Source organism: Pangasianodon hypophthalmus, chromosome 6 (assembly GCF_027358585.1).
Source record: "Pangasianodon hypophthalmus isolate fPanHyp1 chromosome 6, fPanHyp1.pri, whole genome shotgun sequence".
Taxonomy (NCBI): Eukaryota; Metazoa; Chordata; class Actinopteri; order Siluriformes; family Pangasiidae; genus Pangasianodon; species Pangasianodon hypophthalmus.
This window is the reverse complement of record NC_069715.1, coordinates 4,816,707-4,831,820: the sequence shown is the minus strand read 5'-3', so window position 1 is coordinate 4,831,820 and position 15,114 is coordinate 4,816,707. Positions and strand designations below refer to the sequence as shown.

The window sequence follows — 15,114 nt, the reverse complement described above, 5'->3', positions numbered from 1 at the left end:
CAGTGTGATCTTTGGCTCATACCTACAAGGTAGTCTGTAAATGGATAATAGTTCAAGAGGTTCCATCAGCTTGATACACAGCCACATAGTAAGGAAGCAGCCCCATTCCCTTGCCCCAGGAGAGCTTCAGCTGAGCTTCAGCATTCACAGCCTTCCCTTTCTCCCTGTGGATAATATCTCCAGCCAATTATCAGCACAAAATTCTAGTAAACTACTAAATTGTGAAGAGGAATCATGCTGCTACAGGCCTAGGAAAAATGGACTAATTAACCCTGAAATCACTGTGATTGTTCAAATTGGTATAATTGTCTTTAGCTTCCCTGTTGGCTTGGAGCAAGAAGCACTCTCACTAAAAATAGAGTATATTCCACACACTTTGTACGCATAGATATAACCTGTCTGAAACAGAATACAAAGCAGATACATATTGTTGTGAAAACAATTTTTAACTAGTATATTTGAAATCACTATGTAGGAGCATTCATTTGTGACACTGTAAACAATACACTTTGCTACTGTGTTTTGTCAGGCCTGGAAAATTACTCTAGCTCCACCTGGACTTTCTCCAATTATCCCAAATGTTTTTTTTTTTTTCGCTCTGGGCAAATTTACCTCTATTAAATGGGAGACACATCTTCTCCTCTCTCTCTCTGCAAGAGATGTAAGGCCCTGCATTTCTCTTCCTTTCGCTCTCACTATCTCTCTCTATATCTCTGGTCAGGTGATGGCTGTAGATGCCTGGCTGTGGGCACTAGGGCTCATGACTGGGCTGATCTGGGTACACTCTGTGGGATTCTTCTGTACTCTGCAGACCAGGCCCATCTCTGGGAGCCTATATAAGGAAGGTGATGTAATTATTGGGGGTCTCTTTCCTGTTCATTTTGATGCCCCTGAACCTGATCAGATGTTCACACAGAGAGTACAGGGAGCCCGTTGTCGGGGGTGAGTATAGAGCTCTATTTCTATAAATATAAGCTTTGCTAGCTTTGTTATTATTGTTGTAATCTTTATATATATATGTCTCTCTGTCTCAGGGCTGACTTGAGATCATACGGTTGGCTCCAAACTATGATTTTCACAGTGGAGGAAATTAACCGGAACCCATCTCTATTGCCCAACTTCACGCTGGGCTACCTGGCTGCAGATACATGCTTGGCTGAGAGCAATACGCTGAGTGCTGCGCTGGCGATGGTGACTGGGCAGGTGGAGACAGTGTCTGGGGAACAGTGCACCATGGCTCCCAGCGTGCCTGTCATTATTGGAGATGCACGTTCTTCTGCCTCCATAGTGGTGGCTGATACCTTGGGTGTTTTTGACATTCCTATGGTAAATGGCAAATTGGCAACATGTGTACCATTTTCCTCCAAAGCAGGTGATGTTTTGCTTCTAATTTTTCTCTTTGTGTTTCCTCTCTCCAGGTTAGCTACTTTGCTTCTTGTGCATGTCTCAGTGATCGCACCAAGTACCCCTCCTTTCTCCGCACTGTTCCCAGTGATGCCTTTCAGGCTAAAGCCATGGCCCGTCTGCTGCGCCTGATGGGCTGGACCTGGGTGGGTGTCATATCTGGAGATGATGTATATGGAAAAAGTGGTGTACAGCTGCTGCTACAGGAACTGCAAGGTTCTGGCGTATGCATTGACTACTTGGAGATCATTCCCAAGTCCTTTGCACCAAACAGGATGAGAAGAATTGTACAGAGAATCCAGAGCTCTAAAGCTTGGGTAGTGGTGACCTTTGCTATCAGCCCCGATATGGAGGTCTTGTTGAGAGAAGTGGTGAGACAGAATGTGTCCGATAGACAGTGGATCGCTACTGAAGCCTGGAGTACTTCCAGCCAGCATGCTGCTTTGAGTCCTGCCTACTTGGCTGGTACTCTTGGTTTTGCTCTGAGGCAGGTTGATATCCAGGGTTTGGGCTCCTATTTGACCCAGCTGAACCTAGAGGAGTACCCAAATGAGCCACTGGTGCAAAGTGTTTGGGAGGAGTTGTTTGGATGCAAATTTGGGGAGCAAGCCCAAATGGGACTTCCAAAACCCCAATGCACAAGCTTGGATAAAATTAAAGAACAAGTTGAAACCTACTTTGATATAAATTATAATGTGTATAAGGCTGTGTATGCTATTGCAAATGCTATTCAGGACATGCTAGCATGTCAGCCTGGCAAAGGACCTTTTGGGAATGGAGAATGTCCTGATACTAAGTCAATAAGACCCAAACAGGTAAAACTACTTAATGTTAGGATATACAAAAATGTGTATACAGCAAAACACAATCAGATTTCCATGGGTATATCTCTTTATACTTTGTCTTGAATGTTTGTTGACAGCTTCTACACTATCTAAAGGCTGTACAGTTCACAACACCAGTGGGTGAATGGGTTCATTTTGATGAAAACGGGGATCCAGCTGCCTCATATGACATAATTAACTGGCATGTAGGAGCTGAAGGAAAGGTGGAATTCATGCAAGTGGGCCATTTTGATGCAGTGAAAGGACCTGAGCGAGACTTTCAACTGGATCTCGGGAAAGTGTTCTGGGGAGGAAGCTGGGGTGGCATGGTAAAAATGTAGTGGTTGGTTCTCTGTAAAAATGTTCATATAAAGTTTAGCTAAAAAGCTGAAGTTAATCTGTCACCCAGTTATTGCAGAGAATTATTTATTATTCGTACAGACCTATTAACAGAGCTGTAACATGGTTTCAGCAGGCAGAGGAACAAAATAATGAATTGTGTTGAACTGACGGATACGTAACCTAGAACCAGTATATCAAGTAATTTTGACTGCAGGACGTAATTATCATGACTGCTGGAGAAACTGATAGCTATCAAATGATGAATGTGGGGCATAAATGCTGTAGTTACCTCTCCTGTGTATGCATACTTTATCTTTCCCAGGCAAATGAATGATATAGTGTATATAAGGTGATAAAGAAAGCAGTCTGTCAGTTTCTCCTCTTCTGTGGTGACTATACATGCTGATATGTAATATTTAGAATATTTCTTAAAAGTTAATAGAGATTTCTCCATCTGATATTCAGGTCCCAGTGTCTGTGTGCAGTGAGAGCTGTCCTCCTGGCACCAGGAAAGCTGTGCAGAAAGGAAGGCCTGTCTGCTGCTATGACTGTATACCGTGCGCATCAGGGGAGATCAGCAATGCTACTGGTAATGTACAATGACACTGAATAAAGGAAACGTTTATAATCTGGTGCTAAAATGTGGATAACACTCCCTTTCTCAATACAGTGAAACTATGATAAGAAGAACCCTTATCATTAGACTGGGTTCTAAAATCCGATTTTCAAACTGTTATACTATCCTTGATATATGTACACCTGTGAGTGCATCACAATAATTGAATTCTGTATTAATCTAAATCCGTTAGACTTAGTCCATTGTTATTTCTATAGAACACCCTAATATTTGTCCATTATGTTGCTTAGCAACCAAAACTTACTGTTAACAGACTACATTGCATGGTGGAAAAATTGTTTATAGAGAATATTATTACTAACAAATTCAATTATTTACTGAACTCTGCATTTTATTATATTACCCATGACAAAATCATTATAACATACAGCTTCTCATGGGTTATTGTTTTATTTGACCCCAGATTAACTGCCAACATTCAGAGCTCCAATTTGCTGACATGACATCAAGCCAAACTATTAAAAATTAAAATGTTACCTGTGCTAAAAATGTTAATGGCTAAATTTAATGTGCATTTCTTTCTAGACTCTACAGAGTGCACCAAGTGTCCTGAGAGGTTCTGGTCCAACACTGACCGGACAGAGTGCATCCCAATGGTAGTGGAGTTCCTGTCCTTTCAAGATAACATGGGCATCATCCTTTCAGTGCTTTCAGCTGCTGGAGCAGCTCTTACCATTACTGTCCTGGCTGCCTTTTTCCGTCATCGAGACACACCCCTGGTCCGTGCCAACAACTCTGAACTGAGCTTCTTGCTGCTGCTGTCACTCTCTCTTTGTTTCCTGTGTGCACTGGCTTTTATTGGCCGGCCAGCACCTTGGTCCTGCATGCTACGCCATACACTGTTTGGGATTAGTTTTGTGGTGTGTCTGGCTTGTGTGCTCAGTAAAACAGTAGTAGTGCTTGTGGCATTCAGAGCAACTCTGCCTGGCTCAAATGTAATGCGGTACTTTGGTCCTGTTCAGCAGAGGGCAGGTATTTTCCTCTGTACGCTGATTCAGGTGGGGATCTGTGTGTTTTGGCTGGTTCTGGCACCTCCTTTGCCCACTGAAAGTGCAGGAGGTGAGCTTGGAGCACGGGTGGTACTGCTATGTGCCGTAGGCTCAGTGGCAGGTTTCTCCCTGGTTCTGGGTTACATCGGCCTACTGGCTGCTGTCTGCTTCCTGCTGGCCTTCTTTGCCCGGAAGCTTCCGGACAATTTCAATGAAGCCAAATTTATCACTTTTAGCATGTTGATCTTCTGTGCTGTGTGGATCGCATTTGTTCCAGCATACGTCAGCTCTCCTGGGAAGTACACGGTAGCTGTGGAGGTTTTTGCCATCCTAGCCTCAAGTTATGGCCTTCTGCTGTGTATCTTTGCCCCAAAGTGTTACATCATCCTACTCAGACCAGAGAAGAACACGAAAAAGAATATGATGTCCAAATAGGAGGAAAAATTAGAGACTTTCTTTCAGAATTTTCCAGAAATCATGAAATATATGCAGATTTATAGATTATGGTACTATAAGGCATCACATTGCTAAATGTGTCTCCTAAATGTGTGCTGAATTTATACACTGCCATTTTTACGTGTAATTCATGTCAATAAATGAACATCACACGTACGTCAATAATTTATAAATATATACATATATTCTCATCTTTCTGTTGCCTCTCATCCTCAACAGACAACCAAAACCACACGTGAGGCAGACGTAGCACAAACACTCCTCTTGTCCCCACTGTATCTCACTGACATAGCCTAAACATTTTTTCCACTGCCATGATCTGATAGAATGCCTATTCAGCCCCACTTCAGAGTGCTGTAGGTTATCAGGAGTCACTTCAGTGCTGAGTGCTTCACAGTCATTACTGACCCAGTAGGATTAAACAATGACCCCAGTAAAGTCAGCCTGAATGGTCTCATTGTTGCTCCTGCTTAGAATATCTCTGGTGGGAGACAGTGAGGGAGGAGGAGTCATATATGACCCATCTCCAGTGCACTACAGTAGAAAAGAAATGAGAGAAATGCAGGATTAGGCCGGCATGAAAAGTTTAGTGCATCCCTTTTACACCCAATTTACGCTTTATTCAGCTGCATCACTCCTCCTCTCTTTCTTCTATTGTGAGTCATCAAATCTACTATCAGTGATAATGTTTGTTGCTCTAATGACCTATGAATGTATCCATGATTTAATATGCAGCTATGCAAGTAGTCCATATAATAAAAGACAATGCACAGTCATTAAGCTCAAATATATGAAGTTTTATAAGTGAAATATTTGCAGACACCACTGTCTACCTTTTTCATAATACCAGGATAGAGTGGAGTCCAAAAGTCTGAGACTTTGAAAATGCTTCTATTTTGCATTCTTATACGATAAACTTGACTGAAATATACAATTTTAGAAATATTTACATGAGTTTCAGTATTTCTTAGTATTTTGGTATATCCCCAACTTTGTTTTTCTTTTTTTTTCAAAGTTTCAGTGTCGTCCCAGACTTTTGGACAACACTGTATGTATAACAATCTAAACAAACTGTCTTGTACTCTGCTTCCAGTATATGACTGAATTGTATGAGTAATTAAAAAAAGGAGTTTATGTACCACTCCTCCATCTGATGTAACATCACTGTTACCACCTTGAAGTTGATTATTGTTCATTTATTAATGACGAACACATCATACATTTTATCCATTATATGTTTAATATGGCAAGGCCCCAAAACAAGTTCCTGTTATCACTTATGTTATGGCAGCTATAAACAGTCACTGCCTCACTAACCTCTTTTTTTCTCTTTTGAAGTTAATAAGACAAAAAAATGCAGCTTATGATGGTACTGAGAAACAAAACCCAAAGTGCTTTGTTCTTTCCCATGGCGGAAAACTTACTGACAGTGGAGGCTCCTTTCATAAAAGTTAAATACATGTCTCCTTAGTGAAATCTTCGCCATATCAAAAATTGGACACATTTTTTTCTTTGTTAATAACAACAACTTTATAATCTGTTTATTATTAGGTTTAGATTATGTGGCACATCCACCATAAAAGTCCCTTTGAATTAGCTGTTACTATTAAGTACGATAACCTATAAGAATGAGTGCATTAAACATACTTCAGCTTCATGTATACATCTATTTTACAAGCAAAATGTTTCTCAGCCTAATGTCTGAGTTTTAATAGAAAACTTCAGTTTGGCTTTGCTGAAATCCAGAGTCATGATACTAATTAAGCTCACATCTGGTTGGCACACACGGCCTAGTTATGGCTAGAATAAAGACAGTAAAATCTGTCCCTGGATAGTATCTCTATCTGGCAAGTAGTAACAGTCAAATTCCCACAAAATATGTAAACATGATCATCGTTTTCCCTTAAAGCACAAATATAGGTGCTGTAGATAGTATGTGATGTCCAGGAAGAGACTGAGATGCTGCTCAGTAGGGAAAGGAGCCAAAGTGCAGTGTCCAACGTTATCTTTTTTTTTTTTTTTTTTTTTTTTTTAACTCTGTAATGGTGATTAAAAATAAATGTAGCAAAGTTGAATATTTTATTAAAAAAAATCTAAAGTAAAAGTAAAAAGTAATTATACTCACAAAAGCATCCAGTTAAATGACTTAAGCAAGTACTAAACCCATCTCTGAATACACATAACTTTCATTGTATAAATAATGTCGTAACATTTGGACTGAAGTCTGAATATGGCACCATGTGAATAAAATGAATAAAATGAATAAAAATAAACAAATTAATAATAATAATAAACAAATAAAATGAATCATTGCACAAACCACATGAATAAACACATTGCACAATGTCAGTAGTCCACATGTGTAAAATGTGTGGAACATAAATTGGGAAGTGTGTGAAAAGCGCATGTGTAACTTTTACATGTGAACTTTGAACTTTCTCTGTAAGGCTTTGTAAGCGAGTGAGTAAATACTTTGTAAGAGCCAATCGACCTTGATATTTCAATTATTGCTCTGATAAGTACATTTTCATGGTTGGTTTTAGCTTGGATTTAGTAGGTTTGCACTGGAGAAAAGTGACTTTTCTTCCACTTTGGAAAGGCATTTCTGTACAGCTATAAGTGAAGCACATGTTTTTTTTGTATTTTCATTGTGTCAGAATCCCTTGTTGTCAATGACTGATAGAGGCTGATCATCAAGACCAATATACTGAGTAAGAGCTGTTATTTTCACTCACCTAGCCTTGTCTATAGACATTTTTTTTCTCACCTAGCTAGCATTTGCTTCATCGTTGTTTGCTGCAGTGTGCAGCTAGTAATGAACTCCTCATACAGAGTTTTATGTTTAATTTGTTTTATTCGGTTACCTATTCCTCCTCTTGATATTTTCACAGATCTCAATTTACAGTCTACTTTTCTTTGATTGCCATCATTAATTGTGAAATATGTACATTTCATGTCATGTGTATGTTAGCAAGACAGCACACACTAGCCTTAAATCACATAGTATTCCATAGTATTGCTTTTTTTTTTTTTTACCCAGAAGTACGAGTAAATGAGCATGGTATCAAAATGATATGCGATAGCAGTATCGGTATTGATGCATCCCTAGTTTCAGCCTTACTACCTAGCTTGACTTTTGGTCTCCACAGGTCATTTTGAAAGGTAACACAGTGAAATGTGCTGTGAAAGCTGCTGGGGTTTGCTAGAGCAGATCTTTGGAATGAAATGTTGCAGGCGGTCAGATTTCACTGCAAAGAGAGCATCCAATACCTCCTGAATAGCACTGAGGTCAAGTTTTACACTTTCAAGGAAGAGTAGTGAAGTGAAGTGAAGTGACGTGTGGCCAAGTATGGTGACCCATACTCGGAATTTGTGCTCTGCATTTAACCCATCCAAGTGCACACACACAGTAGCGAATACATACACACACTGTGAACACACACCCGGAGCAGTGGGCAGCCTTTTTCGCTGCGGCGCCCGGGGAGCAGTAAACCACTACTCAAATACATTCTTACATACAAACACATTCAAATACATTTCAATTTCATTTTGACTTTTAAAATCTTCAAAAGGAGCAAAGATGCTTAGACATAACTCAATTCACATTTGCAAAACATATGCTGAGTGTGCTGGATTTGCACCACTATTCATACACATCAGTGATTACTAATGATGTGCAGACCACAGAGCAGAGCACTGTGTTGTGGCTTTCACCTCACACCAGGCAGCCACTTGACACTTCAGTGAGTGATTTGTATATGACGTTTTTAGTCTGATTCTTTATTTGTGTTGTATGCTGGGCAGGGTTGAGGTGGCTTGATTGTTACTGAATTACACTGGAACACCAGTGCCCCCTGGTGGTAGAAACAGAAAGCACCAGTTTCACAAGGAAGTCCTAGTAAAAAGGCAATAATAATAATAATAATAATAATAATAATAATAATAATTTTTCATTCTTTTCATGAGAGTTCTACTAAGACAGATTTAATCATATGTAGCCTAAAATAGACTGGACAGAAACTGTATGGAGATTTAATTAAATTAGCATGAATACGATAAAATTTAAATAGAATTATAAACCCCATACATCTTCATAAGTATCATTTAAATCTATTTTTAATACATATACATTTAATATGCAAATATTTTTTATATTCTTGTTTATTTCTCTCCCGTGTTTTATTCCAGTTACAGAATCGTATCAGGTACTTGGACAAGGGTCACAAGCTAAGCCCTAAAAAGCCTTAAAATAAAATGAAATAATAAAAGAAGTAAACAATAAAACATAAAAAACAGACATCACCTCCCCCCTTTTTGTGACATAAGATATTTTTTAGTATTCTTTTCAGGCATAAAGATAATAATGTAACATTTTGGGGCAAAAATACATAACAGGACCCCAAAACTGGATGCTAAAATAGCAAATATCTCTACTGCAACTGTGAACTTTCCAGGAGAGCTGACATAAGCTGGTATGTAGGCAATCCAAACTGCACAGAATATAAGCATGCTGAATGTGATGAATTTGGCTTCATTAAAGTTATCAGGCAGCTTCCGAGCCAGAAAAGCCAAGATGAAACAAAAGGCAGCCATGCAGCCAATGTAGCCAAGCACGCAGCAGAACAGTGCCACTGAACCCAGGTGGCATTCTAAGATGATCCGGTCACGGTACAGCCATGTGTTCTTCACTGGGTAAGGCGGACTTGTGGTCAACCAAGCCACACAAACGGCACACTGTATGGCGGAACAGAGGAACACACCAAATCGCTGCTGAGGAGGGCGAAACCAGCGTGCTGCGTTATTGCCAGGCAGTGTGGCCCTGAATGCCATGAGAACCACCAGTGTCTTGCTGAGCAGGCAGGAGAGACAGAGTGCAAAGGTCAGACCAAAGGCCGTGCGTCGGAGTGGGCAGGCCCAGCGAGATGGCTGGCCTAGAAAAGTGAGGGCACACAGGAAGCAGAGAGAGAGTGATATCAATAGCAAGAAGCTCAGCTCTGAGTTGTTGGCCCGCACCAAAGGTGTATCACGGTGACGGATGAAAATTACAGCTACAGTCACTGTAGCAGCTACACCCAGGATGGAGGTGGCTGCAAGGGCCATACCAAAACCCTCAGTGTAGGACAGAAACTCAATCTGTTTGTCGACACAGCTGTCACGTTGTGGGTTGGACCAGAGGTCCTCGGGGCATAGCGTGCACTCTGGCTGATCTGAGAGCAAAGAAAATAAGTTTAGAGTGTTATGATGGGAGTGCAGTAATTCCAAACATTTATGTGGTGGCCTGCGAAAACCCTTCACATGGTAATATTTTATACACAGTATATATAATTGAAATATGACCTAAAGCCTGTTTCTCTTTTGCATGTACCTCAACTAAAAGGAAGTTCTAGCATTTTAAAGTTCTGGTTTCTCCCAAACGTGAAAAGGAAGAAAATTACATTTAAAGATTTCATCCGAGTTTCACTGAAAGAAGGCAACACAATGAACAAGTGGGATTTAATTTAACACATAATAAATAAAATATAAATCTAAGTATGACCAGGAAAGCATGTCTAAGTTTATGCGATGTCTTTGTTCATAGCCTACAGCCATTTTACAACTGTGTTTGTTAAACCTAACATGATCTTTGCAGAAAGCCTAACCAATTATAAAAAGTTTAAAAAAAAAAACTACATTTCTACATCATTTTGCTTAAATATATTTATGTCAGTTCTGGCCAGAATTCAGCCGCAGCAGCAGATTTTCCCAGAACACCACACATTCTGTATATGATCGGAAAATAATGTTCACCAGTTAATCTATATTTGATTTATAAATAATAACTATGTGGGAGCTGGTTTTAATTCATAAGTCAGGGAAAATTTTATGATGTGTAGAGCTTTATTGTTTTGTATGGCTTTTTTTTTTTTTTTTTTTTATTTCATGAATTTTAAGAAATATAAATTTATATCTGTCTATCTATCTATCTATCTATAATGGCTGATGCAGTGTTTTGTGTTGTGTTACTGCAATATTACTGTGAACTTTTCTGCAGCACCAAAATATCAGTTCTGGAGGGTCACAGCACAGTTTAGCACCTGATCAGATAGGAAATTAAAGAGAATCCACTATAGTATGGCAAGCAAACACTAAACTGTGAATTAATTTTACAAACACTCAAGGATTTGATGACATACCTATGCCATTGCTGATGCTACCCTCTGCACAGGGCACACAGTCATAGCAGCAAATGGGTTCTCCCTTACGCGGGGCCTTCCTGTAGCCTGGCTGGCAGCTGGCGGAGCACACTGACACTGGCAGCTGTGAGGGAGAAAGAAATTTAGAAAGAGAGGGAGGAATTTAAACCTGGTCATTTTTTAAAATTCCGACAGAAGCCTCTCCAACAATAATCAATATTTTAAATTTTAGGTCAGTGAATCAAACCAAATAATTTTACCTCCTTGGATCCACCTGGCCACATGATGTCGTCCTGGTAGAGAATTAGTTGCTGCTTGGCAGGGAGAGATGAGTCAAAGCGTCCAACTGTTGCAAACTGCATCGGCCTACCTCCTGGTCCCTTCTGCCAGTTTACGATATCATAAGATCCTGCAGGGTCTCCATACTTATCAAAGTTTACAGTGTCACCAAACATGTTGGTAAAGTTCACCTCCTTAAGGTACTTTATCACCTAGTGAAACAACATGCTTGTTAAAAATCTGGACATAAATTAATAGGGGTAACATTTCTTCACTGTACAATTCTAAACTCTTGTGTCATTGGAGATAGAAATAAAGACTTAGAAGTTTAGCAATACCTGCCAGGGCTGTAGACTGTAGATATCTGGACAGAGTTGCTTCTCAGTACTGCTCTCCTGTTTCTGGCACATTACCAAGTTGTGCAGTGCATGTGCTGCAGCATACACAGCTTTGTGTAAATTATAGGTCACTCTGAGCTGGGAGACATCATTATAGATTGTCTCAGTGTCCTGAATCCTCTCTTTTCCCGTACAAGTGCGGTTATACTGGACCTGATCAGCCATAGAACCAACCGGTACACTTGTGTTAAAGGAGCACTGAAACTCCGTTTCCCAGAATTCCCTTGCAGATGGGTTATAAGGCTCAGTGAAAGGCTGCAGGCTATGTAGGAAGTCTTTGAGGCCGGGGATCTCTGCTCTGCGTATAGCGAAGCCCATAGTGCCACTGAGAAAGGGATATTTATTGGATATGAGGGTGGAGGTTACCCAGGCCTCACTGGCCACCCATAACCTCCCTGTTACATTCTGTCTTACCACTTCCTCCAACACAGGCTCCATGTCCTCCTCAGTGGCAAAGGTTACAAGAACACGTGCACTGGAGTCTCTGATCATCTTTACAATATCCTGGATCTGTTGCTGAGTGGGGACTTTGGGAATGATGACCCGAAACGCCACACATGCACCAAGATGCGTCACCTCAGCTGTGAACATATCGATGCCGGTACGTCCGTAAGCATCGTCGGCACCAAACGTGCCCACCCAGGTCCAATCGAAGTGCTTGACAAGGCGGGCCATAGCGCTGGCTTGGTATGTGTCACTAGGGATTGTACGGAAAAAATAAGGGTGCTGTTTTTTGTCACTCAGGCAAGCACAAGAGGCAAAGTAACTGATCTGGGAATTCAGACAGAGACAGGAGAAAGGGACAGGGTACATTAAGGAATATTGCCTTGCTTTGTCAATATTTAGAGAAGTAATTCAAATAAATCAGAATTGCTTTGTGAAAGGAATTTGCTCTGTTGACCTCTCATACAAAGATAGAAAATTCACATGAACTTCACATGTAAATAATCAGTAGTTTTAGACACATAACATATTTGTTGTTTGTACTGTAGTACATGCTTTTTATTTTTCATTCTTCACATATTTTTCATGCTTTAGTTTATATGGTTCTTCCAATGATTCATTTATTTTCACGTGATTCATGTCAATTTTTCCACATGATCACATATTGTATTATTCACTGTATTTCATAGGTGCAAGTTCATATGTGCAATTTCAGGGTATAACATGTTGAAATGCACCATTGCATGTTTCTCATGTGTGACCACACATTAATCACATGTGAAAAACATATGATCATGAGTGCAATGTGAGTTTTCCATAACTGATTAAACATCCAATGTAAAATAAAAATGTATGAATGTGTGATTTTAGAACCGTGTACATGATCGGCTGGATTAAAAAGAAGGAGAGGAAGAAAAACAAGCAGTGAGATGATACAGAGAAAGTATGTTTCACCGTCTTGTGCACATTCAGACACACTGTACTCTGAAAATACCACGGCCACAGTGACACATGACATATGAGTTTTCCCAGCACATAAAACATACAGTCTATTAATTATTTATGTACAGTTTTTATATCTATAGCTATTATGAGCACTATATATTGCATTTTTTTGTAATTATTCAGAGCAATATGAAGTGTAAAAGAAGCAGGGGAAGAAAAATAGGCAGTGAGATGATCCAGATAGAACATGTTTCACTGATACGGTATGTGCATATTCGAACACTTTTTACTCTGAAAATGCAGCACAGCGATGCTCTCACCAGTGGGACCTTGAACAGATTAAGCAGTCTGGAGACAGCTATGGATAGGCTGGATCCTGAGTCTCCTATGACAAGAGGGATGCCAGGGGATGAACATGCCCCTGTGCTGTTCCTCTTCAGTGGCTGAGAGACCACAGACAAAGCAGTTCTTGCAGACAAAGCTACTGTCCAACATGTGTCATAAATCCTGTAGCCCAGAGTGATGTTGGGCAGCAACAAGGGATTTCTATTAATTTCATCTATGAAGAAGATCATGGCCTGAGACCAGCGTAATGCACGCAGGTTTAACCTAAACAAACAGGACAATCAACATAAAAATGTTGTTAGGGTTACTTGGGCTAAAATACAATTGTCATTGTGGATTCTTTAGTAAAACTGTCCAAGTACAAAACAAACACTAGTACAAAAATAACATGACATTACTACATTAACATGACATTACAATACAAGATCATCATCTTTAGTCATATCAAATCAGGGAAGGAAAAAACCAACAATGCCTCAGAAGCACAAAGTGAATTTTTCACAGACAAAAGTTTTTACCCCCTGCATTTCCTCTTGTCTGGTGTACTCATGAAGTTCAGTTCCTGCTCTACACCTTTAGAATGGATGGGAAACATGGCAGCCAGAATCACCTGGCCATCCTTATGGACCACTGCAGAGTCCAGGTCCTGCAAGTGCTGACAGTCTGCCTCGGAGGAAGTGCATGTGGGCCAGAGGAGAGACAGCAGCAAGGCCAGGACATGGAACACCAGCATCCTGACCTCTACTCAGCACAGACTGTGCACTCCTGTGATGACATGATAACAACAGAACTTTATAGGTGCAGATTAATGAAAAGCCTCTCTGTAGGGAAAAAGGGGCGACATACACACAAGCAAAGCCACGCATGCGTGAGTTCATATACAGGGAAACACACATGCTGTACACACAGGAGAAAAAAAAATAATCAAAGATATCACATCTGGGTGCTTTTGGGTCCTGAATGCCTAACAACAATTAAGATTGCCTAAGAAAAATTTCTGAAAAAATACCACAAAACCGATGAAGCATTAAAAGAATGTTTTAAAATGTTTTTCTGTATATATTTTTTATATTAATCTCACAAACCAGATCAGGTCTGTGGGTTCAGGGGAAGGAAACTCAAGACAATAACAACCTTTTAGAGGTACAGATTACATGCTAAATAAACCTGATTGTGTAGAATGCAGTTGCTTTCACTTAAAGAAATAAACTAATGTGTTCCAAATTTTCAACTGTATTTTTTGCCATATGCATCACATCAGGATTTTCCAATTGTCAAATGACTACTGACACTATCAGAGGGTTTTGTGCCAGTAATATCAATTACTCCAGGGTTCAGTTATGAGTAGGAAAAAAAAACAGTAAAAAAGTGGAAACGAATCTGATTTTGCTTTCAGTAGTTGCTGTTAGACAATCAGTCTGCTAAATGCCATAAACCTAAATGTAAATATATGTTGCTGTTTTTCAGTGGAGTCAGAATGAAATCTTTGAATGCAATTTTCTCCCTTTTCAGTTTTGGAGGTTAGGGAAGAAAACTGGATTTAAAGATTTCATTCTGACTCCACTGGCAGACACCAACATGCATTTACATGTATGTTTATAGCATTTAGCAGACTCATTGTATAACACCAGCTACTATTTTATTCATTTCATTTGGATTTAATTTAATATGCAATAAATTACCCACACAAATTATAATAAGTATATGTTTCTCAAAGAATTATAAGTTTACAATGGAAAATGATTATCAGCATTATCCACATCAGTCTCTGTCTCATCACTTGAGGTAAAAGTCACTTGCAGCATTTAAACTTCTCAGTTTGCTATTACACCAGTGCTGAAATAATTACTGATTAATTTAGTTCTACTGAAGTACAGT

General features: G+C 39.7%; 2 protein-coding genes across 2 annotated transcripts; one reads left to right on the top strand and one right to left on the bottom strand.

Moving 5' to 3' along the window:
* Positions 1 to 701: 701 nt before the first annotated feature.
* LOC113534774 (extracellular calcium-sensing receptor) lies at positions 702 to 4,631 on the top strand. Its single transcript, XM_026927724.3, has 6 exons — positions 702 to 942; positions 1,035 to 1,326; positions 1,419 to 2,219; positions 2,327 to 2,557; positions 3,036 to 3,159; positions 3,733 to 4,631. Exons 1-6 carry the CDS (start codon positions 725 to 727, stop codon positions 4,629 to 4,631), a joined length of 2,565 nt encoding a protein of 854 aa, XP_026783525.3. The 5' UTR covers positions 702 to 724.
* Positions 4,632 to 8,726: 4,095 nt separating this feature from the next.
* Positions 8,727 to 13,999, bottom strand: LOC113534719 (extracellular calcium-sensing receptor). Its single transcript, XM_026927674.3, has 6 exons — positions 13,755 to 13,999; positions 13,212 to 13,500; positions 11,443 to 12,273; positions 11,086 to 11,316; positions 10,826 to 10,949; positions 8,727 to 9,859 (listed from the first exon to the last, which is right to left on the bottom strand). Exons 1-6 carry the CDS (start codon positions 13,967 to 13,969, stop codon positions 8,952 to 8,954), a joined length of 2,598 nt encoding a protein of 865 aa, XP_026783475.3. The 5' UTR covers positions 13,970 to 13,999; the 3' UTR covers positions 8,727 to 8,951.
* Between the last annotated feature and the right edge of the window lie 1,115 nt (positions 14,000 to 15,114).

Excerpts from the sequence above, each read along its gene's own strand:
- LOC113534774 (XM_026927724.3), top strand. The coding sequence starts at position 725 with ATGGCTGTAGATGCCTGGCTGTGGGCACTAGGGCTCATGACTGGGCTG. Across the intron at positions 943-1,034 it reads CAGGGAGCCCGTTGTCGGGG|GGCTGACTTGAGATCATACG; the intron begins GTGAGTATAGAG and ends TCTCTGTCTCAG. Across the intron at positions 2,220-2,326 it reads AGTCAATAAGACCCAAACAG|CTTCTACACTATCTAAAGGC; the intron begins GTAAAACTACTT and ends GTTTGTTGACAG.
- LOC113534719 (XM_026927674.3), bottom strand. The coding sequence starts at position 13,969 with ATGCTGGTGTTCCATGTCCTGGCCTTGCTGCTGTCTCTCCTCTGGCCC. Across the intron at positions 12,274-13,211 it reads ATCTGTTCAAGGTCCCACTG|ATCAGTTACTTTGCCTCTTG; the intron begins GTGAGAGCATCG and ends CTGAATTCCCAG. Across the intron at positions 10,950-11,085 it reads GGCCAGGTGGATCCAAGGAG|CTGCCAGTGTCAGTGTGCTC; the intron begins GTAAAATTATTT and ends TCTCCCTCACAG.